General features: G+C 36.8%; 1 protein-coding gene across 2 annotated transcripts in view; it reads left to right on the top strand.

Annotated features, from left to right (window-relative positions):
- Positions 1–328: 328 nt before the first annotated feature.
- Positions 329–23,931, top strand: part of Ge-1 (Enhancer of mRNA-decapping protein 4 homolog Ge-1) — an 87,329-nt gene continuing 63,726 nt past the window's right edge. For both annotated transcript variants that reach the window (XM_083139014.1, XM_083139016.1), the window contains exons 1-4: positions 329–453; positions 17,279–17,349; positions 21,189–21,394; positions 23,349–23,541. In XM_083139014.1, the coding sequence (XP_082995140.1) occupies positions 17,300–17,349; positions 21,189–21,394; positions 23,349–23,541 (449 nt within the window). In that variant the 5' untranslated portion in view covers positions 329–453; positions 17,279–17,299. The remainder of the gene's footprint in view (positions 454–17,278; positions 17,350–21,188; positions 21,395–23,348; positions 23,542–23,931) is intronic.

Genomic DNA, 23,931 nt, shown 5'->3' on the forward strand with positions numbered 1-23,931 from the left:
TTGATGAAGTGAACTAATTCTGAGTGGACTAATCGCAAAGGACATAATCAGCTCAGATCCTATTACTTCTTCATGGTATGTGACGTAAAGTTCCCGCCCTACCGTTTGACGGCGTAAGTGGTTATCGCATCTCCTTTTTCATAGCTTGTAGTACACATCATCATCTAGACATTGTTCTTCTTCTGGTGTTTAATATCTGCATACTGCAACACTGTCGTTTTGTCATTTCACGTGACTTCACATTGAAGTGATGCATTCACTTGGCCGGTCACACGTCATCGCACGCAAAAACTTCAACCGTTACCATGGTTTTGGGCCAGGGCTGGTTTTGACTGCAACGAAACGATAGGCAAGTGTGTGTATGGCAGTTCGCTGTTAATTTTGACGTTATGTGCTTGTTGAGGGTGAAAGGGAGAAGATAAATTATGTTTTGGTTTGTCTAATGTGTAGAAGGTGTGTTTATGCATTAATCACGAACCATACATACAATATATTATTCAAAGTTCATTACGTTAGTGAAGCTTTTTTGGTAATGTTTGTTCATGTGGTTGCTGTAAGAAATTGCAGATTTCCCATTAATGCGAGTTGTGAAACAAAAATAATGCCATCATATAAGAACTGTGCTCTGGATGGGTGAAGCTTTTGATACACGAGTTTATCGGTTGTAGTTTATTAGTACATGTGTCGATATCCCAAAATGACATTCTACCGGCGTTTTTGATATCTTGTATGGGCCTTGATTTTCTGCAGTTTACTGTAAAATTACAATGACTTAATGTTTTCTTCTTATTTCTGATTTTAAATATATGCAAGGTAAAATACGTAAGTTTCAGTACATTACGAATTAAAATTTCGGTAACCACCAAACGTCTCTAATTCCCTTATTTTCGTATTTTTCACATTGATACTTACATATTCTGCATTCGTAAAGATTCTTCTATTTCGCGTTTCGTTTTTTGCACGCAAATAATCTCAATTTTCGAAATATCGAGTATTTTTATTTTGTTCGCTTTCGCTTGCGTTGCACACGATATGGCGGAGAAATCTTGACTAGCGTAGTCCATGATCAGTGGTTATGCAGTGTTGCAACCTCCTTCATAGAAAAATACCTACTTTCGTGTTACTGATTTTGTATTTTATTCCAGGTTCGAAAACTCCACGAACCATGCACGGATAGACCCACGAACCATTCATAAATATTAGCCCCACGAACCATGCACGGCAAGGTTAGGTTAGGAAACATAGCTGAATTTGTTTTTCAATTTTTTTTTTTTTCGGGTTCGAAAACCCCACGAACCATTCACGGATAACCCCACAAACCATTCACGGATAGCCCCACGAACCATTCATGGATAGCCCCACGAACCATTCATGGATAGCCCCACGAACCATTCACGGATAGCCCCACAAACCATTCAGAAATATCCCCACGAACCATTCACGGATAGCCCCACAAACCATTCACGGATAGCCCCACGAACCATTCACGGATAGCCCCACGAACCATTCATAAATAGCCCCACGAACCATGCACGGCAAGGTTAGGTTAGGAAAGATAGTTAAATTTGTTTTTCAAAATTAGAAATTTTTTACGAACCATTCACGGATAGCCCCACGAACCATTCACGGATAGCCCCACGAACCATTCACGTATAGCCCCACGAACCATTCACGTATAGCCCCACGAACCATTCATATATAGCCCCATGAACCATTGACGGATAGCCCCACAAACCATTCATAAATAGGCCCACGAACCATTGACGGATAGCCCCACGAACCATTCATAAATAGCCCCACGAACCATTCACGGGTAGCTCCACAAACCATTCATAAATAGCCCCACGAACCATTCACGGGTAGCTCCACAAACCATTCATAAATAGCCCCACGAACCATTCATAAATAGCCCCACGAACCATTCATAAATAGCCTTAGAGATACTGGGCAAAACGGGGGGGGGTTATAACCCCCATCAACCTCACATTGAGCACGCCACTGATCCTGTGCACGTCATGTTGTCGCAAGTTCGTAATCAGAAATGATGAACAGTAACTCACGTTTATTTACGTTCTAGAACTGTTACACAGTTACAAAACCGCGCATTTGGAAACACTGACCGGTTGTTACGTCATGAAACGCTCGCAAATATTTGGTTCACGTAGTAGACGGACATCAAGGGAACAGCTTTCGTGCATCGGAGTGACATTAATGTCGAAAATTACATGATTTATCGGCAAAAAAATTTCAACGAGGTGAAAGCAAACTTCCAAGACCTTCCTAAAGTATAAATAAACCCATTTCGGTAAGTACTTTATCCTGTAAAATTGAAGAAATACGTTTTGGGGATACGAAAATTTTACCGCTCCTGCTACAAACCGATGTTCTCCGTATATGCTAAATTGAACGAAAGGAGTGCTAATGGAACCTAACCGGTAAATTTCTCGTATCGGACAAACGGCTGAAATTTGCTAGTTCATTTAATTTGAATATTCGTACTTACTTATTCTGCATTGAGAAACATTGCTGAAAGTGGCATTTCGCTTATTTCACGTCAATAAGCTCTATTTGCGACATATCAAGTAAGTTTTCTTCGTTTCTTTTTGCCTTCGGTAACACGCAAAATGGCGGTCACAGTTTCACTACCGTACTCGGCATGCAGTGTTTCCACCCCACTGCACCCAAAAATACCTACGTAGCCCCACAAACCATTCACGCATAGGCCCACGAACCATTCATACATAGCCCCACGAACCATTTCCGGTAAGGTTAGGTTAGGTAGGGTAACTATAGGTTACAATAGTTAAAAATTGGTTTCGAAAAAAATATGCATAGCCCCACACACCATTCTCGCATAGCCCCACGAACCATTGACGCATAGCCCCACAAACCATTGACACATAGCCCCACAAACCATTGACACATAACCCCACAAACCATTTGCGGAAATGTACCTTTTTCAGTTACAAAAACACGTGTTTGGAAACACTGACCGGGATTACGTCATCACACACAGGCTACATCCACCTGGAAGTAAATGGATGCAAGAGCTTTCGTGCATCGGTCACACATTTATATCGAAAAATGGATGATTTACCGGCAAAATTCAATGAACGATGCGAGAAAGCACTTCCCCGAACTTCCACAAGTCTAAAGAAACTGCATTCGGTAAGTAATTTCTCCTGTAAATTTGAAGAAATCTGTTTGTCCGATACGAGAAATTTACCACCTAACATAACAGACCTAACCTAGTAAGCATACCTCATCCCCGTGATGGGTCGTGGGGCTATCGTGAATTTTTGGGCTAACGTCAATGGCTTTTGGGGCTACCCGTGGATGGTTTGTGGGAAATAAGGAACAACAGTAAGTACTCGTTAATGTAAGAAATAGACATTATTTTTGTTAGAAATTCATTATTTCACCTAAATAAGTGTTCCGGAATGCAGAATAGTACGTTAGCAATGTAAAAAAGTGCGAAAGAAATGATTCCCAGGTGTCTCAGGTATAGTAAAGTAGTACCGCAGGAGCAATAGCGCGTCGGAAATAGATTTTCGTAGAAAACAACATGCATTTGCATTAAAATGGATCAAAACTACATCCGAACATCAACAACGGGGCACTTGTTTACTATCCTTCGTACACATTTATTTATTTTTACAGAAGAAACTACTTACCGTAATAAGTGCCTGTAGCATTGTCGAACATCGGGAAGGTGTTTTGTGTGATGTGGGAATGTTTCATAGCTGAAACTCATGTTGTTTGTTGAAAATTAATTCTCCGACGGAGAATAGCTAGCCCCACGAACCATTGGCGCGTTGATAGATTAGTACTGTTAGGTTAGGAAACATAGTTAAAATTTGGTGTCGTGTTAGTATCAGGATCTAGAAATTGGAAATAATGCGAACCATTGGCGCTAGCCCCATGAACCATTGGCACGTGGTTAGGTTAGGAAACATAGTTAAAATTTGGTGTCGTGTTAGTATCAGGATCTAGAAATAGGAAATAATTGCGAACCATTGGCGCTAGCCCCACGAACCATTGGCACGTGGTTAGGTTAGTTCGTCTCAGGCAAGCGAAAAGGGCTATCAGAAAGACGTACTAGTAATGTGAAAAATTGCAATTAATTTCATCAAAACAACGTTGATACACCTTCAGGAATGTTCCGCGAAGCAGATACGTAAGTACAAATGTCAAAAATTGACGAAACGAAAAAATTAGAGGTGTCCGAAGGATAGTAAATTTTTACCACTTACGGAATTGAGTTTCTGTATTTTCGGAAGGTCGTAGAAGTGTTTCAATTTTTTTGGCCGCTAATTCATGTATTTTTCTATAATAATGTCCGTCCGATGCACGAAAGCTGTTGCTTGAACCGGATGTTGCAAGCATCTGATGACGTAATCCCCGGTAAGTGTTTCCAAACACACAGGTTTTTCACTATATTGCCCAACCTAACCTAACCTTACCATGATGGTGCGTGGGGCTATCGTGAATGGTTTTTGGGGCTATTCGTGGATGGTTATAAGATCCAGAATGGTTTTTGGGGCTATGCATGAATGGTTTTTGGGGCTGTGCAGGAATGATTTTCGGGGCTATGCGAAAATGTTTCTGTTAATAAGGTTGAAACACTGCTTTGCCGTTTGAAACACAACGCTAGTCAAGATTTGCCCGCCATTTTGCATGTTCAGGAAGCAAGAAAAGAAGAAACAATAATTACTCGATATTTCGACAATAGATAGTAATTTCGTTAAAAAAAGAGAAATCCCTTGCAGAATAAGTAAGTACGAATGTAAACAATTACAGAATAAATGAGTTACAGACGATTCACGGCTTTAACAGTTTTATCTTTTCTTCTTTTTCACATTGGTACATACGTATTCTGCGTTCCTAAGGATTCTTGAAGGTGCCATTTCGTTGTTTTCACGCAAATAATCTCAATTTTCGACATATCGAGTAATTCTTGTTTGTTCGGGTAACAGTTCCGTATATCGGAGACACATTTCTTAATTTTTACAGAAGAAACCACTTACGGAAATGAATTTCTCTAAGGTTTCAAACGTTTGTGGAAATATTTTCTTTCATCGTGGAATCTATTTGACCGAGAAATCATGTATTTTTGAAGAGAAATATCTCACCGACTCACAAGTGCCATTGCTTTCGCTACGTGAACTCAATGCTGCATACGTTTGATGACGTAACTCCCTGTCAATGTTTCCATCCCCCCCTTTTTTTAACTTTGCTTGCCTAACCAAACCTAACCTAACCTTATTTTAAATGGTTCGTGGGTTTATCTGTCAGCTACCCGTGCATAATGTACAATTTGCACTCGTGACAAACAAGATAGTAGCTATTTTTCGGTGAAGAAGGTTGGAAACACTACATATCCTTTACAGTAGTCAAGATGTGTCTGCCATATTGTGTGTTAAGGAAGCGAGAAAAGGAATAACAAAAACTACTCTCTATGTGAAAATTGGTTTGTTTTTGTGTAAAAAGCATAATGGCACCTTGAACTATGTTCCACAATACACAATTGGTAAGTACGAACCATGCGAAACACAAAATATTCAATTTTAATGTGTCGCCGATATACGGAACTGTTACCCTATGTTTACGATCACCCTTAATTTTAACTATGCTTGCCTAACCTTACCGTGAATGGTAAGTTAGTGGGGCAAACATTATTTTCCACTTTTACGCAAGATGCCATTTACACATGGCAGAGTGGTGCAGCAGAATCGCTCCGTAAACAAGTTAAATTTGTAAATGATTTCAAATGTTATAAATGTCTGAAAGTAGTTAAGAATGGCATATATTTTGTGATTGTGATTCATGGTATCACTTTGACAAGTGTTGTGATATTAATGAAGACAACATTCCAATGAATGATTGGATTTGTGAAAAGTGTACCGCCATTTTGGTGACTGAATCAGACCTATATATTTCGGATCCAACAGGTGGCCTTAATGTAAATCAAATTCCTCCATCTAAGATTAAAGATGAAATAGTCAATCTCAAGAAAATAGTGGAACTTTTAACAGAAGATTTGGAAAATATGAAGGCTGAAAATAATAAACTCAAAATCAAGCTATTAAACCATGAGGACATTGGACACGTAAACGAAAGTAATAACGCAAATGAGTTTACTTGGAGCAAAGTTGTTCAAGGGAGGGCAAATTGACACAAGAAACTAGAAACAAAAAAGGACCTAACTTCAAATAACCTCTTTGATCTCTTGGAAGTGGAAGAAAATAAATTAGATATTTCAAAAACTGATCATGTGCCTTTGATAAATAGGATATCTAAAAATCCTTCATCACGGTCTAGATGTGCAGTGAATGGCAAAAAGTCTAGTGGTAAAGTGAACCTAATTAGTGATGGTCATGGAAAAAACTTAGCAGGTATAATCAAGGACAATCTAAAGGACATGCATGTGACTGGAATGGTAAAATCAGGGACAAACCTAAATCAGGTTATGAAAACATTGACCAATCAAGTAGAAGAATGAACCCGAATGACTTTACAGTGATAATTGGGGGGAGCAATGATGTCTCAAAGAATTTAGGAGATGATGCTACAAAAACTCTCCAAAAAAAATCTGGCAAAGCTAACCAACACAAATATAGTAGTGGTCAACTTACCATACAGATTATATTTACCTGAATGTTCTGTAGTTAATTATGGAATAAGTTGAGTAAATGAGAATTACAAGACCATCTGTAAGCATTTTAAAAATGTATCAGTCATAGATTATAGAACTCCTGACAGCAATATTAATGTCTTTTTTCATAATTTTATAAAAGTCATGGATTATCTGACAAAAAAGAATCATAAATTAATTATATGTGGAAATTTAAATATTGATTTTTTAGTTAAGCATACCCATACTAAAAAAAATGAATAACTTATTAAAACAATTCAATTTAAATGCTATAATTGACAAACCAACGATTACAATTACTTTTCAAACATGTATAGATCAAATAATCACTAATATTACTAAAAGTGATTGCATACGAGGGTCACTATTTATATTTTGAGCCTAACAATGAAAAAAACAGGAATTTGGCATTGAAAACTGCTTTATTGTTTTTTGAAGTATTCTCCTTTATGGTCAATACACTTTTGCATTCGTTCGAACCATTTGTCAAAGCAGTTTTTCCAATCTTCTTGAGACACCCCCATAATATGGTTTTTGAACGCATCAACGGCATCTTCCGCCGACGAAAATCGTTGTCCACGCAATTTATTCTTGACATTCAGGAACAAGAAGTCATTGGGTGCCAAATCAAGTCTGTACAGCGGATGACCCATCAATTCGATTTTTTGACTGTTCATAAACTCTGTTGTTAGACTAGATGTGTGACAGCTGGCATTGTCTTGATGAAGAATGATCCGACGGCGTTTGTTTGTTTTCTGTATTTGACCGAAGACCTCTGGCAAACAAATTGTTGTGTACCATTCAGAGTTGCCCGTTCTACATTCCTCTAAAGGCACAGTTGCCACATGACCAGTTTTCCCGAAAAAACAGGCGACCATTTGTTTCGATGTGCTTCGAGCGCGAACAACTTTTGTTGGATTGGGTTCATCTTGAAACACCCATACAGTCGACTGCTGTTTACGTTCCGGCTCATATGCATTTATCCATGATTCGTCACCTGTTACAATCTTATATACGTCTTTTGAAGCACCACAATTGTATTTATTGAGCATTTGTTTGCACCAATTGACGCGAGCGTCTTTTTGAGTTTTTGTCAAATTGTGTGGGATCCAACGAGAACATGCCTTTCTCACAGCTAAATGATCATGTAATATTTTATATATGCTGGTGGAACTAATGCCTATGGTTGCCTCAATCTCACAGTATGTCACATGACGATCTTGCTGTATTAGGTTTTGCACAGCATCAATGTTTTCTTGAACAACAACTGATTTTGGACGACCTTCGCGAATCTCGTCGGTGAGCGAATGGCGGCCACGATTAAATTTGTTATACCAGCATTTCACAGTGGCAAAGGATGGGACTTCATCGCCAAATGTGGAAGTAAGTTGATCGATGCACTCTTGTCTTGATAATCCACGTCGAAAATCGTAAAAAATCATCACACGAAAATGTTTACGAGTTAATTCCATTTTATTGTTGTCGCACAATCTCCAAGGCAACATAACACAAATGAAGCTATTGACAAAACATTTGAAGTACGTTATGGTCAATAATGCCAGACGATTCCGTGCAAACGTCAAATCGCGCCTAACTTCAATCAGTGTTGCCAAGGCTCAAAATATAAATAGTGACCCTTGTATCAAGTATAGGTGAAGCTGGACTGTCTGACCATTCGTATCAGAAACTTGAAATTAATAATCTTAACTTAAAAACTCACAAAAATAAAATCAATAAGGATGCTATATATACCAATAAAAGAAATTTAGTATAGAATATATTAATTATTTTAACTTAAAATCTGAAACGTGGGAAGATGTGTACAGAGCTCAGTCTGTCAATGACATATTTAATGCCTTCATAAATATATTCCAGCACAACTTTGAATGAGCCTTTCCTGCCAAACCATATAGAAATACAATCTCCAATTAAAAATGGATAACGCAAGGAATTAGAATATCATGTGAAAAGAAAAAAAAATGTTGTATAGGCTTAGTAAAGTAAATGCCGACCCTTATTTTAAAGAGTATTTTAGATCCTATAAGAAAACTTACAAACAGGTAATTGCTGCTGCAAATAAATATGAATATGATAAATTAATTGCAACTTCAAATAATAAAAGTAGAGCTATGTGGAATATTATTAAACAAGAATCTGGAACGATATATGATAAACCTGCAATTAATAAAATACTAGTGGCAAATGAAGAAATAACTCAACCCAAAAAAAAAATAGCCGAAAACTTCAATTCCTTCTTTATAAATCAAATTGATGAATGAATCCAAAAACTCCCTGCACATAAAAATAGATATCAAGAAAATAAAACTAATAATCACTCTATGTTCATATATCCCGTAACTGAACACGAACTTGATTCTCTCATAAATGCCCGCATGAGGAAGAAAAGTGCAGGTTATGATGGGATACCAGATGCTATAATTAAAAAATGTTCCCCCAATATCTTAAAAGTGCTTACCTTTTTATGTAATGAATCTTTTAGAGCTGGAGTTTTCACAGATAAGCTTAAATTATCAAGAGTTATGCCTATTTATAAAAAGGGTAACACCTCAAGTATTGATAATTATAGACCAATATCTCTATTATCATGGTTAGATAAAATCCTAGGAGGACTAATGCATAAAGGATTGAAAGACTTGCTTACAAAATTTAATATAATTACGTCTAGTCAGCATGGATTCATAGAAAATAAGTCTACAGAAACTGCACTTTATGAATTTATTTCTAACATTTTACATTCAATGGATTCAAAATTAAATACTGTAAATATTTTCTGTCAGCTTTCAAAAGCCTTTGACTGTGTTAACCATAAAATACTAATTGAGAAATTATATAAGTTTGGGATTATAGGCATAGCCAATGATTGGTTTAAATCATTTCTATCAAAAGAATGCAGTATGTTGAAGTTACTCATAATTAGAGCCTGGAAGTTTGGCAAAATGCCTCTTTTTATCTACTGCATATATTGATAAAATTTTTCCGGATATACGTTTCTTATGTTGTTTCGAATGTTTTGGAAGCCTTTTAATTTTGCCTATTTGGGACCCCACTGCCTATTTTTAATTATAATGCCTTTTTTTGCCTTTTTCCATGAAATTTGACATTTTTTAAAAAAATAATGTGTATATAAATTATTTTTCTCCCAAAAACGTTGTTGGCATTTATTTTTCTTCCGTTTATTATGTGAATAATTTTCGCCTTATTTAAGTAATATTGAACTCACGCATGTTTCAACATTGCTGAAGGAGAAAAGTGTGAGAAAAAGGTATTTCATGCTGAGTCAGGATATTGCCTTTCGGTTAACATTTCTTGTGCATGATTGACTGCTGGACAGTGGACAGGTTGATTTCGAACACAAAGAAAATATTTCTGAAATCTCCCTCTCGAACCTGAAAATTTCAGGAAGTTGCGATTGAGCTTAGTTTATCTCAGCAACCAGTCTTGACGAGATAGGGAACCTGGATATCAGCAGCTATATATTATGCTAACAACCTTCAAAAAATCAGTGAGGTGATCGATGCCCTTCCAGAAAATGAAGCGGCTTCAATTCGTGAAGTGAAAAAACTCCTGTGCTATTCAAGTTTACTTTTGCACATTATGGTGCATTGCCAGAGACAATTACAATTATAGCATCCATGAAAATCTTCGTGGAATCTATGCAGCAGATGATGAAGTGCCAGGAGAAAAGGGGTGAGCTGTTGCGGAAAAGTGCTAACGGGTAGTGGGTGCAAATGAGGACTTGAAACAATTGAAAACAATTTGTGATATTCTAAAAGGTGAAAATGCTGTTACCAAAATGAGTCCAGCTACATTAGCTTGTTATATGTATGCTCCAATAACTTCTGTCGAAGTAGAAAGATCATTTTCTATTATGAAAAACATTCTCTCTGACAGACTACTATCAATGAATGTTGAGAACTTAAAAAGCACCTTGTAGTTATGGGCAATCAAGACGGAGAAAATTGAAATGCTCTTCCCAATTTAGATTTTAACATTTTGCCAGAAATTATAGATAAAAGTAAGCGACTTCTAAATGTGCCTTTTTTCGGTTTATTTTGCCTTTTTTTTTCATTTTTAGTGCCTATTTACCACATTAGAAATGCCTTTTTGCCTGCCTATTTTAACGAAAATAAATGCCTGAACTTCCGGGCTCTACTCATAATGCTAGTCATTATCATTCAAATGTTTTGCCTTTAAAACATGGTGTACCCCATGGTTCCATTTTGGGACACTTAGTTTTTCTTATCTTTATTAATGATCTTCCAGCTAATATTAACAACTCCAATATAATTCTCTTTGCTGACGATACTAATATCATAACTAAGCATGGTGACATGTGCCAATTGGAAATTATAACTAATAAAGTACTAACCGACTTGACACAATGGTGTATTGAAAATAAGCTAATTTTGAATAGATCAAAAACTGCCTATATACTATTCCACAATCTACAAAAGATAAATTGTCCCAAACCTATACTAAAAATAAATAAATGATATTATTAATTGTGTACAACATACAAAATTTTTAGGTGGTGTTGTTGATGAAAATATGAAATGGAATACTCATACTGATGTATTACTCTCCAAACTAAGCTCAGTCTTTTATGGACTTAAGGTATTAAGCAAAATATGTAGTAAAGAAACCGTTCTAACGGCTTATCATGCAAATTTTCGCTTAAGATTAAGATGTGGGATTATGTTTTGGGGAAATACACCTTGTGCCAAACAGTTGTTTATCTTACAAAAAAGAGTCGTTAGAATAATAATCTGTGCCAATTATCGTGAATCGTGTAGGCAGGGGTTTAGAAGCCTAAAGATTTTAAAATTGCCATGTTTGTATATATATGAAGCATTAATATTTCTGAAGAAAAATATTTTCAACCTTAAACCAAGTAGTAGTGTACATTCGTATGGAATGAGGAAGAAAGATGACATTCATTATGAAAGCCACAGGACATCTAATTTTAATAAGAGTGTTACTTTCATGGATATAAATTGTACAACCATTTGCCTAAGAAATTAAAAGACTGAACATATTTAAAAATCAACTTAAAAGTATGCTTATATATCATTGTTTTTATTCGGCTGTGGAATTTTTTCAAATCAAATTTGATTAATTATCAATTGTTATCTACATTTTGTATTAGTAATGTATAATACATTGAAATGTTATATGACGTTTCCTATACCAATCTTGTAATTAGTGTCACATGTATAGTTCTTACAGGAAATAAATCTATCTAAATCAACGCTCTCACTTATTGCACAACACTTGAGCAACATTGGCAGCAAGACTGTTGTGCGGGAAGGAAGACTTCTTCATATCATTTCCATGTTAGTTTATGGAGAAGCATAGCGATAATTGAGAAGGTGATTTTGCGATTTCTAGACGTGACACCCCAATTTTAACTGCAGATTCGTGATTAAGAGGCCAAAATTAGTGACTATGCCAAATTTGAAAGTAATTGGAGATACTTCTGGTATTGTCAATTTATACCCAAAAGAATGCCCCACGTAAGTTAAAACCTGCAATTTTGGAGTACTTTCACAGCTTTTTGTTAGTAAAAACTATGGTAAGATTTTACAATACCGGATAATTCCCCGATTTAGTTCATATTTCGGATACTCAATAATTTAGGGCTCCTAATCACGAATCTGCACTTATTATTTGGCGGTCATGTGTGGAATTTAAAAAAGAAAGGGGGGGTCCATGATAGCAACCGACAATGCACGATTGTTCATTATTTTGCATAACCTCACAAACCAAACAAAATCTTTCTGTAAATAATGAGCAATCATACATTGTCGGTTGCAATCATGGACCCCCTTGCATTTGACCGTCAAATATTAACTGCAGTTTCGTGATTAGGAACCCTAAATTATTGAGTATACGAAATATGAACGAAATCGGGGAATTATCCGGTATTGTAAAATTGCTCCAAAAAAGGGGGTCCATGATAGCAACCGACAATGCATGATTGTTCATTATTTTGCATAATCTCACAAACCAAACAAAATCTTTCGGTAAATAATGAGCAATCATACATTGTCGGTTGCAAACATGGACCCCCTTGCATTTGACCGTCAAATATTAACTGCAGTTTCGTGATTAGGAACCCTAAATTATTGAGTATACGAAATATGAACGAAATCGGGGAATTATCCGGTATTGTAAAATTGCTCCAAATCTGTTTGTATGTACACTAGAATAGCGAAAAACACGCCGAAAATAACTATCAGTATCAATCCTAACCTAACTACATAAAATTACAGCTGCTGTTGTGGAAAGTCATTGTGGGTGCTTTATTTACTTGTGCAAAGCCTTTGGGCTGTTCCTTCACAGTGAAGTAACATGCTAAGGTAACAGACATACTTTACTTCGCAATAAGACATTTCCGAGAGCCGATATCAACTGTAAACTTTCCTAAATTGGAGGGAGAGAAATAAAAAAGTCTCGAGACTTCGACACAACAGTGCCTTTGTTTCCATTTTCTTTTCTGCAGCTTTTGTGTGGAACAATGTGTTTAAACTTTCTATTTCTCTCTCCTCCCATATACTTAAACAATGAATAGTCTTTAACGAGTCTTCGAAATAATATTGTGAAATTGTTTGGTGTGCAGTAACTATTTTCTTCACTTGGCAAATGAATACTAAAAGATGATGATAAGGAATATTCTGTGAAATAACAAAGTTTGTCTGGGAGACTCCCAGCCGGTGTAATTCTCTGTAGGTCTGTGTTGTGTCCTTATTTGTGCTTGGCACCCCTTTATTGCCTCAGCTTTTAGCCTAGGTAAGAAGATTTTAGTCCTCAAAGACAAATGGTGATTTTAATTTGTGTGTGGACCTTTATGCCATGTAATGCAATGGGTGTAAATAGCCTAACTGCTAATGCACCCACAATTTTAGTTTCAACGTATCATCCTGACATCCTACAAAGTTCGTAATTTTGCCTTTACCAATTAACACACATACTGGCTTTCCTACAAGGATTCTGAAAGAATTTGTGTCAAATGTCTTGACAGGGTACCATTCGAACAAGTGTTCTCGGGTTACCAGCCAGGTTAAATTGGAGTTAGCTTTCAATGTTTCGAGGGTATACATTGCTCTTATCTTCAGGGAATGTAGAAATGGAGACCAGTGTAGGTTAATATACGTGACTATAATGTGAATGAGTTTGGACTCTTCCTATTGGCCACATTCCTCTGCCACATTATAGTCGTGTATATTAACCTACACTGGTCTCCATTTCTACATTCCCTGAAGATGAGAGCAATGTATACCCTCAAAAAGTTGGAAGCTAACTCCAATTTAACCTGGCTGGTAACCTGAGAACACTTGTTCGAATCACGTAGCCAGGAAAGCTACAGTTCCTGCGGTAACATTATTTTTTTTTGGATTGATTTGGTGTTTGAAGTCCACTTTATGTACAGTAAAGCTAATCCGGACTGGACATACAGTTTAAAGTGGGATCCGAACCGCTATGTGCCTGCACTGGGAGGTAACATTATTTTGTTAGTATGTGGAGGTGTCGGTGACGTTCACACTTTCATCCAGTTTGGATGAAGAGGCACACCTAGTATATTTAAGAGTTTAAAAAAAAGGTAAAGTGCTCCCCTGTGCTTAGCACCAAGGCATGAAGGTGTATAGGGGGTGTGGGGGTAACGCCCCACACTTTCTTGATCCGGTCATGAGTGGGGGTGATGTGGTGAGCATCATGCCCCTGACTGCCTTTACCCCCCCTCCCCCCCAGGGTTTCCCCCAGGTACCCATGTCATTCGTCGCTGGTTGGGCGCCGGGGCCACTTCCAACGTTAGAAAAGTTCCCAGATTTGAACCGGTCTGGGATCGAACCCAGGACCTTGAGCATGGTTGTCAGACACGTTACCGACTGAGCCACCGTGACCACTTTATGCACAGAGTGAATATTTAAAATAAGTTTAGATTTGTGAAATTGTTTGTCATGGGTCTGATTGAGTATTGATATTTACAAGTTGTGCAACAGTATAAGGAATGCTTCTAGAACATTGGAAAAGTGAGTTTGAAGTTTGGAGAAAATAATTTGTGCACTTTATATAGAAAGTGTTAATTTGTGAGAAATTATAGAAGAAAAGTATGTTGAGCAAGTTTATACTTGTAGTGTTGTATTTGTAAGTCTGAAGTGTCTGAAGCATCCATTTTCACTTGGAAAATGCTGTACAGACATGAGAGAGGTGAAGGAAATGGAAAAATATTAAGGCAATCTAACTTACTGAAACATAAATGGTAACAACGTATGCATATGTAAGAACATAATTAGATTGCTAGGAACATCAAATGTGACTTTGCTAACTTACTCCCATAAAAATGCAAAAATGTGATTGGAAAAGTATTCTGGACAAAAAGAAGTAAGTACTTAGAACGTCTCTTGAGTATGGGCTTAGACATGTAGGAAGTGCTCTGTATAATTATGATAAGAGTTATGTAATTGATTTAGCTTACCACACCCCCAATGTTGTGTAAAAGCTTTCAGGATTGTAAGAATGAATGAATTAAAATTTTTGTGTGCGTCGGCACTTAACCCATTGACGTCATGTTTAAATACCTTCAGAGTTGACCAAGAAATCGTATTTAAATTCCGTAGTGTGGCAGTTTGGAACACAAAAATAAATTAAAATAAATTGCCTATATAAAATCAACTGATTATTATTCTTACTTTTTTTAAATGTTGCATACATGGTATTGAAAGCCTTATCTTACCAATTTGTTATTCCTAATAGGATTGTTGAGTGTGGTAGACCTCAAAACATTCTTCTAAGTGAAGAGCAACACCACACTTTTTGCACTGCCAAGCATTTTCGCTCCTTTTACCTCTACTGTAGCATACAACAGACCTTTTGGTTACATTTTTTTCTGTGTGTGTGTGTGTGGGGGGGCATTGGAAAGTGGGACCATGCTTTTGCTTGCAATCTCATGGGGGTGTTGCTGGCTGAAGGTCGACCTCGAAGAGCGTACTCTGGCAACTGTACATTCTCCAAGAGCTGCTTTGCAATGCTGATTCTGAATTCACTGTAGCCTGTCTTCTTTGCAGTAATTTTGTGGTACACAATGAAGGAGTTGAAAAGACACATATCTAGAAGGTAGAAAAATATCTTTCTATACCCCTTCACTGTCCTTCTCATGATGGGAAACAAGGCTGTCACTTAGTCTTGCAAATATACAACTCCCATCCCTTTCTGGTATTCAAGGGCACACTTGGATTTTGTGACCTCTTCTCTTGATGTTCGACCCCTAACAATGGTTCACACATGTTAAGTACTACATCGGTACTTGCTGGAAGGCTTGGATCTGTCACATCATCACCCACATACATTTTGAAATACAGGCAATAGCCTGAATTGGATTCACAAAATAATTTGATTCCAAACCTTGAACCTTTAGACCTATTGCACTGTACATACGAAAGACGACCCCTGAATTTAATGAGACTTTCATGGAAAGCTATATCCTCAGAAGGGAAATATAACTCAGAAAATTGGGCAGAGAAGTGTTGTATGATAGGCCTAATTTTTTTTAGTTTGTTATTTTGATCAGTATTTCTGTCATGGGTGATATGTAAGAATCGTGAAATAGTTTGAACCTTTCCCTACTCATTGTTTCCCGAAAAATGGGCATGTCAATACACCTATTTTTGCTGCAATACAACTGAATGTTTGATTTTCTCACCTGAGACATGAGAATAACTAATGCAAAATATGCCTTTATTTCATCTGCTGAAGTGTCAAACCATTTGTCATCATCTTTCAAACTTTTTCTGTTGGGATTGTTCAATTGTTTTCTTGCATAAGTATTTGTCTCGTTGGCAATAATAAAGGTCGAAATAAAGGTTCAATGTATTCCAAAAATATTGAATGTTCAGTTGGCAACTCTGTCTCATATTTCTGCAACAAGTCTTCACAAACTCCAAATAAGTAGACAACAGGATTATCAGTTTTTGCCCAAGTCCAGTCGCTCTGTTTTTTCTGTGTTGTAGCACGAACACGTTTTGATGAAGGGCCGGGCAAGTCACAACTATTCATGTCACATTCTCCACTACTTTCACCATCAGAATTACTAAGATGTAGCACCAAAACTTACTTCAGACTCGGTTCCATCATCACACACATCACTGTCCTCCGAAGAACTATCTAAAACACTGTGTAGAAGGTTTCTAAGTCCCTCTTCATCATCAACAAACGATCGTTTTGATGCTGTAATGGCAGCTGAGGAGAGCTGCATACAATAAAGAAATGTTTTGTTTTTTTTCCTTACTGAACACAAACACACAGAATGGCGCCACACTGAGGGAATTTCAAACATCACATTCATACGACTTATGTGTCATAACAGGTTCATGTGAGTCCTGCTCGTCATATGATGCAAATGGGTTAAGGCTATTTTGCACCCTTCAATATATTCGGTGAAATATCCCCTTACCTAAAAGGTGTTGTAAGAAAAATAGTTGGAAAAAAATTGTCACAATTTTTTGACATTCATGTGTAGCAGATTTGATATTTATCGTAATGATAATATGTTAGGTTTCCATATAGAATATAGAATGATATATGTATATCTTTTTTTCATTACAGGTGGACTTCAGGAACTTAATCATGCAGTCAGTTGGGAAAAATGCTAAACTTGTGCCACATTCCCAAGTACTGTGAGTACGCCTTGCAAGTTTTTGATACTTCTCGTCTGATAATGCCCTTAAAATGTCCACTGCTAATTTTATGTAATATTCATGTGAATCAGTTTATACCAGAAGAAAACAAAAAAGCTGGTGTTCATTTATTGAAGATCAAATGTCTGGCTCTTTCTTAAAATTACAAGGTGTTCTCTATAGAGGTTGATTCATCTGGATTCTGTTATATGGAGACTTCTGACTTTTTGATCTATAACAGTGTTGTAATTGTACCTCTTGGATGCAGTTAAATTACTAATTTTTCTTGGTCAGCCTTAATAGGGGGTTGGGGCCTACTTTGGGACTGTTTCTATCAGATTTGTGAGCCTGCTTCATTTGTTGCCCCACAAAAATTCCAGGGGGGGGGGGCACAAGGGGGTGCTTGCGCACCCATTAATTTTCTTCCGCACCCCCTTCAGCAACCCCTGCGTTCAACTAAAAACACTAACCCTTAGAGTGTAATATTATGTCATGTCGTCATATTGAGCGCCGAATGTTAAGTACTGAAGTAAGACCGTTATTATTGCAACAGGCAAGCACTGAAAGAGATGCCGATACACATACTTTCCTAAACTGGTGGCAACCTCTATAAAGAGCAGCGGCCCTTTCGTCAGCATTATTGTTATGAATATTCCTTCGTTTGTTTCTTCAAGAGGTCTGTTTAGTTTTCGATAATTGTCTATAGCTTAATGTGAGTTGTTTATTTTCCTGCTGCTTGTTCTTCCTCGCACTGAAGCAAAAATTTCAGCTGCTTTCAAAGGTAAGGTATCGGGAAATTGTAGTTAATGCGAGTTGTAATGTGAAGGGTGGTTTTCTTGTTAACACGTTCTATGTATTTGCTCCACGTAACATGTCTAGTAAACGTACCAGTTCAGGCTTTTTTTTATTTTTTTTTTTAACAAAAACTGTTTGGAAGATGCCCAATGTTCACGAAGAAATTTTACAGTTCGTTTTTGGGGGATAGTGCGGCAGAAGGGATTTTAACGAAGAAGAAGTTGCTGTGCACTTCGCGTTTTGTCCTGAAGTAGCAGACGGAAGGTACTATGTATTTTGTAGTATCTCTGTAGTCTCCCAGCTTTTTGCTATTTTTGCCCCCGCACTATGCTAAACCTTATCTACCAAGGGAAAGTAAGCTGTCCTTGCCTCCCATCCCCAGTGTTGGCACCTTGCTTCCCCAGTTTTGAAAGGTTGCATGTGTGTTTCATGTTTTCTTTATTTTCAGCATCGCACCCCCTAAATTTCTTTCCCCACCCCCTCAGCACCCCTAGATGATTAATCCTGGCGCCGCCGCTGCTTCTTGATATGTCAAAGCTAGAGGCAAGTATAGTACACGTGTGACATGTTGGCACAAGGTGTGATGTATGGTCCATAAATTTGGTTTCCCTATGTAATTTGACAGATCTATGTTTAGAATGCACATTTATCTAAACTAAGATTGTGTTACCTTTATTTTGATGCTGTCAGTAATAGTCCAATCTAGTTCACTGCACTTTTTGACACTATGTGTAGTGCAGGTGCATCCTAGTGTCAGAAATTGTGTTATACCAAGTAGACACTGTGCCCAAGATTAGTGATATTCAAGTTCAGAAGATTCTGCAAATGTCTACCTGCTGCTTTCAACGTTCATTGATTGGGTAGGATGCACTACATGACCATACACCACACTGTACATCTCTCCAGAACGTAGTGCAGATACGCTACTTGTTACCAATTCAGTGAAATAGATGACTCATTGCGGCACTTTGTAACAAGCTAGATGTGTGAGTGCAAAGAGAGTCAAAAAGTGCAAACAGTCTGATTCTTTTCACCCTCCTCAGTATGATAATCAATGTTACCTGGGTTTGATTCTCGTTGCTTACACATTTCAGACATTTGTATCGTTCTTTAAACTGCAGGTTCAGTCCATGATCAGGCTCACTGTGGGTTTAAAACAAATGTTGCTATTCTTTCTTTGGTTATACATACACACTGTTGTATAAACATCGTACACCCTCTGATTAACCTTCCTCATTGGCAGGGAACTGATTTATATGTAGTAAAAGTGTGCTAAATATATAAATTAGGGATGGACCGATATGAAATTTTGACCGATACCGATAAAGTACAGATATAAAATTTACCGATAACCGATATTCTACCGATCTGATATAAAATTAGAAATGGTCCTTGAAGAACCTGAAAGGTTCATTGACCTCCTTAATAAATGTGTGTTTCAAGGTGACTGCAGTGAAAAAGAAATTGCATATTTAGACATTTACTTTTTTAGAAAGTACGGCACGGAGATTATCCATAAAAATTACAACAAAAAAGCAGAATTTTGCACTAAATTATCATATATTTATCGATATATCGGATCGGTAAAATAATCGGTAATTTTACCGATAAACTGATACACCGATATGCCTATATCGGCTGATACCGATAGAGTACCGATTAATCTGTCCCATCCCTAATATAAATACATATTTAGTTATTTTCATCAAAATATGGAGTTAAATATGGACTTAAAATTGTAAAGATTTACCTTTTTATTAATGTAAGACTCTACACAAGCTACAGAAACTAGTCTATGCATTGTAACTATTACTATGACTGTCTTGAAGAGAAACCAGAAGCGAATCCGTACGTCTGCTACAAAATTGTTGCTTCTGGCGCTGTTGTCGGATTAGCAACGGCTGCTCAGCGTGGGACTCTCTTCCAATGTTGCCAAAATAACGTAATAACATTTGTAACAAGCAAGAGCTGATGCTTGAGCCCTCAATCTCCATTGACAATTGCAAATAAACAGTTATTTCAAGTATTTTACAATAGCAAAAGCAGACACAGTTGGGGAGTGTAAAATTGAAAAAAAAAATGTTATTGCTCGGATGACAGAAAACTTGTATTTGTTTGTTTAACATCGCTTCAGACTTTGTCAGTTTTTTCGCAAGAAATTAACCAAACTCTTTCGGTCAAACTGGGACGTGTATAGTTATTGCGCGAATGTGGAGTATATGTTGAGAAATATGGAAGTAATATGTAAAACTAATGAAAATATGTAAACTATGAAGCAAAGAAACATAATATGGAAAATAAAACTGAATTTTTGAGTCTACATGCCATGATACGCAAAGATAATACCAAAAATAATTGGTTACTGCTTCACACACAAATATGTATTTACAAATAAATCCGTTCTCTGCTCATTAGATGCATATGCCTTCTACTTTCGTTTCGTTCTTATGCCATTGGGCTTATTACGGTCAAGTACTTCTGGTTTCATGTAATCGGGAACAGAATGTTGAGAAGGTCCACCAGTTGATCAGTTTTAGCCTCAGAAATATGTGGAGATGTGACTGCAAATGCTAATAAATGAAGAGTATATGCAAAACATTCTAGTGACAAATGTGGCGACATAACAAATGAGGCATTTCAGAGTATTTTTCAGTAGACATGTAGAAACGGCCACAGAAGAAAACAATATCGACAAGAAAATAAAATACAATGCTGTACTGTAGCCTCTAAAATACTATTTTATCTTTTACATTTAAATGCAATCATGAAAGTTTCATGGCTTTTATTTTAAAGATAGCGTGTGTAATTGTATCTAAAGATATCCGTTATGCAGAGAGAGGTAGTCCACTACCAGTTTTGAGTATATCATCAGAATTCTATTATCAATGGCTTTTTTTTTTTTGTACAGTTTAAGTGATTATATATTTGATGAACACTATATTCTGTGAAAATTTTGGGACTATAGCATTGTGTATATGTGTGTATGTGTGAATAATGTCTTTTACAAAGCTAAATTACTTACGTAAACATTATTTTATGTGCAGTCAGTTCAGAGATGCTGATGACAATAGCAGTTTCGAGGTTCACTGTACGGATGTGAAAATCCTTCCGAGGTCTGGTAACCACACCACCGGAAGTTCAAAAGTCAAATTGAAGAACATTGTGGACTTCGGCTGGGAGCATAGAGTCTACCTGGGCCATCTTGTTGCTGTGCATATTTCGGGAAAGTATCTTGCCTATGGCATTAAAGGTTAGTGATTACTACAATTTCAGTGTATCCCACATGCATTAACACTTGAGCTGCCATGTATATCAAATTGATACACACCCCTTTTGTGTGTGTGAGCCCCTAGCCTCCCGGAAATGCAAAATTCGGCCTTGCATTTAGTGTTAAAGAAGCTTGTAAGTAATTATGATTTTTAATAACATTTATGTTATTTTACATCAGAGCAGTACAGAAACAATTACTTGTACCACTTAATATTACATCAGTAATATATTATAATTTTGGTCGTTCTCCATGGTGTAGTGATAACATGGTCACCTTGTAATCAATTTTGTCCTGGGTTTGATACCTGCTGGAGGCACATGTCACAGTGGTTTGGATCCAACTTTAAACTGTAGGACCAGATTGTATTAGCCATTCTGTACATTAAGTGCACTTAAACAAGCAATAACTATGTTATATTGTTACATTATTTAATTATTTCTCGTGTAGTTTACGGCTGTTGCAAGCAAAGAAGCATAGTTTGTGTTGTGACATTTCAGAACACGCTCTCTTCATCAGACATTCATTGTTTAGTATTGGCATTTTGTGAATTGTACGAGTATTCTCGACCAGCCTAGCCCTAGTTAATGTACATAGTATTTCTACTCCTCTTGCTTGATCATGAATACGGAGAGATGAATGACGAATTAATGAAGTAGTTGGAGGATACAAACGCTACAAACATTATGCCTTACCCAGGAGGGGTGTGGTAGCGTTGTCGCCTTGTAATCAAGGGGTCTCGGGTTCGATTTCCGGTGGAGGCACATAGTGGTTCGGATCCCACTTTAAACTGTAGGTCCAGTCCCGATTAGCCTTACAGTGCATAAAGTGGACTTAAAATACACCAAATCAAACCAGGAGGGGTGTAAGGACTGACCTTTTTGTTGAAAGCATTCAAATGTCAATCTCTCTTCCACGTAGTACATGCAGGGTTGCATTTTCGCAAGGTAATGTAAAAAGAAACAAAATCAATCAAGGTGTTTACTTGACCCTAGTGACATTGCATTTTTGTGGAACCCGAGAGACAACTGGATTCTTGAATTTGAATATTCTGATTGCGTATCATGTAAGAGAATTTGAGATTCTTCCATATTGCACTTCCATCACTAATTTGTTAAAGTGAAATTTAAACAATGTGTCTTGCTTAACCTTTCAACCAATAAACATTGGTTTTCTTAATTTAGAGTGAAGCTGATTGTCAATAAAACTTTCACTGCAAATGATGGTGACTAACTTTTCTTCTTGTTACTTTTTTAATCTTTACCATGTGATTTTTACCTGTAGAATTTTCTACTACTTCGCAAGACCAATGTTTATTGGTTGAAACAATGAATGATTACAAACACCATTGCAATATATATTACTGTTTGTTTATTTTCACAAATAAGGGAATATAATAATATTTGGAAGCAAGAGCTTGGTGTGTCAAAATGGAATATTTTGCCATGTGGTACATCTTAACATTATATAATAATTTTGAACTACAGTAGTTGCGATGATCTGCCTTTTTACAGCAATGGCTTATACCAGTGAAATTATGATTGTTTCAAATATATGCTTATTTAGTACTTTTTTACATATAAAATATATCTGAATTGGAAATATGTGTTTATTTTTAAACTTAAGGTAAGCATCCTAATCACACTGAGGGTTGCAAGTATTATATAGGCCTACATTATGACTTGGGATCTGCGGGAAAATCTTGAAACACTAAGGGTGGCATGAAACGGACCAGTTTGGGAACTCCTGCTAATACTATTGGTATCAACTAGCTCGTACTTTTTAACAGAATATGAATTGGTTAAAGAAGCAGCAGATACTACTACAGTACCAAATTTGTAGGTTTTTATTTGAAATACATATTTACATTGTGGATGTATTTTTATATAATTTGTTTTTCTCTCTCTGTAATGGACATACTTTCGTGATTATTTAGCTGGGAAGAATCCAGCAGGAATGGTTCGCGTGGTTAACAGGGAGACTGAAGACAGAGCCCTCATTCGTGGGATGCAAGGCATGATTCAAGATTTGGCCTTTGCGCATATACCTACACAGGTGATACTCGCATGTGTGGACGAGTTAGGAAACCTGTTTGTACATGAGGTGGAAGTTGCTGCAAACAAGTTAGTGTATCCTTTCCAGAAGCAGTCTTTCTGTGTGTTTTGCGTTTTATTTACAATGTACTATAGTTTATTTTCTAGTAACATCATTTTGATGGGCACCAAAAGGTACAGATCTTTTTTCGTGTTTATTAGGCCAGTAGCATTGTTACAGTAATTCGAGTAAATGTCTTCAAATTAGACTATTTAAATTACTTATAGAATGGATTTACAGGGATTTTTATACATTGAATTTCATGAACTATTTAAACAAAGAAAGAAAAAAACCAATATGCTGACCAAGGCAGAAATTTATTTTATTCTAAAACAAACTAAAAGTTACGTTTCAACCTTCTAGCAAGGTCTTCTTCAGACTCTGTACCAAATACAAATGAAATAAGGTACGTACAAAACAGGAAG

This window comes from Lepisma saccharinum, chromosome 17 (genome assembly GCF_977018435.1).
Source record: "Lepisma saccharinum chromosome 17, izLepSacc3.1, whole genome shotgun sequence".
NCBI classification, from domain to species: domain Eukaryota; kingdom Metazoa; phylum Arthropoda; class Insecta; order Zygentoma; family Lepismatidae; genus Lepisma; species Lepisma saccharinum.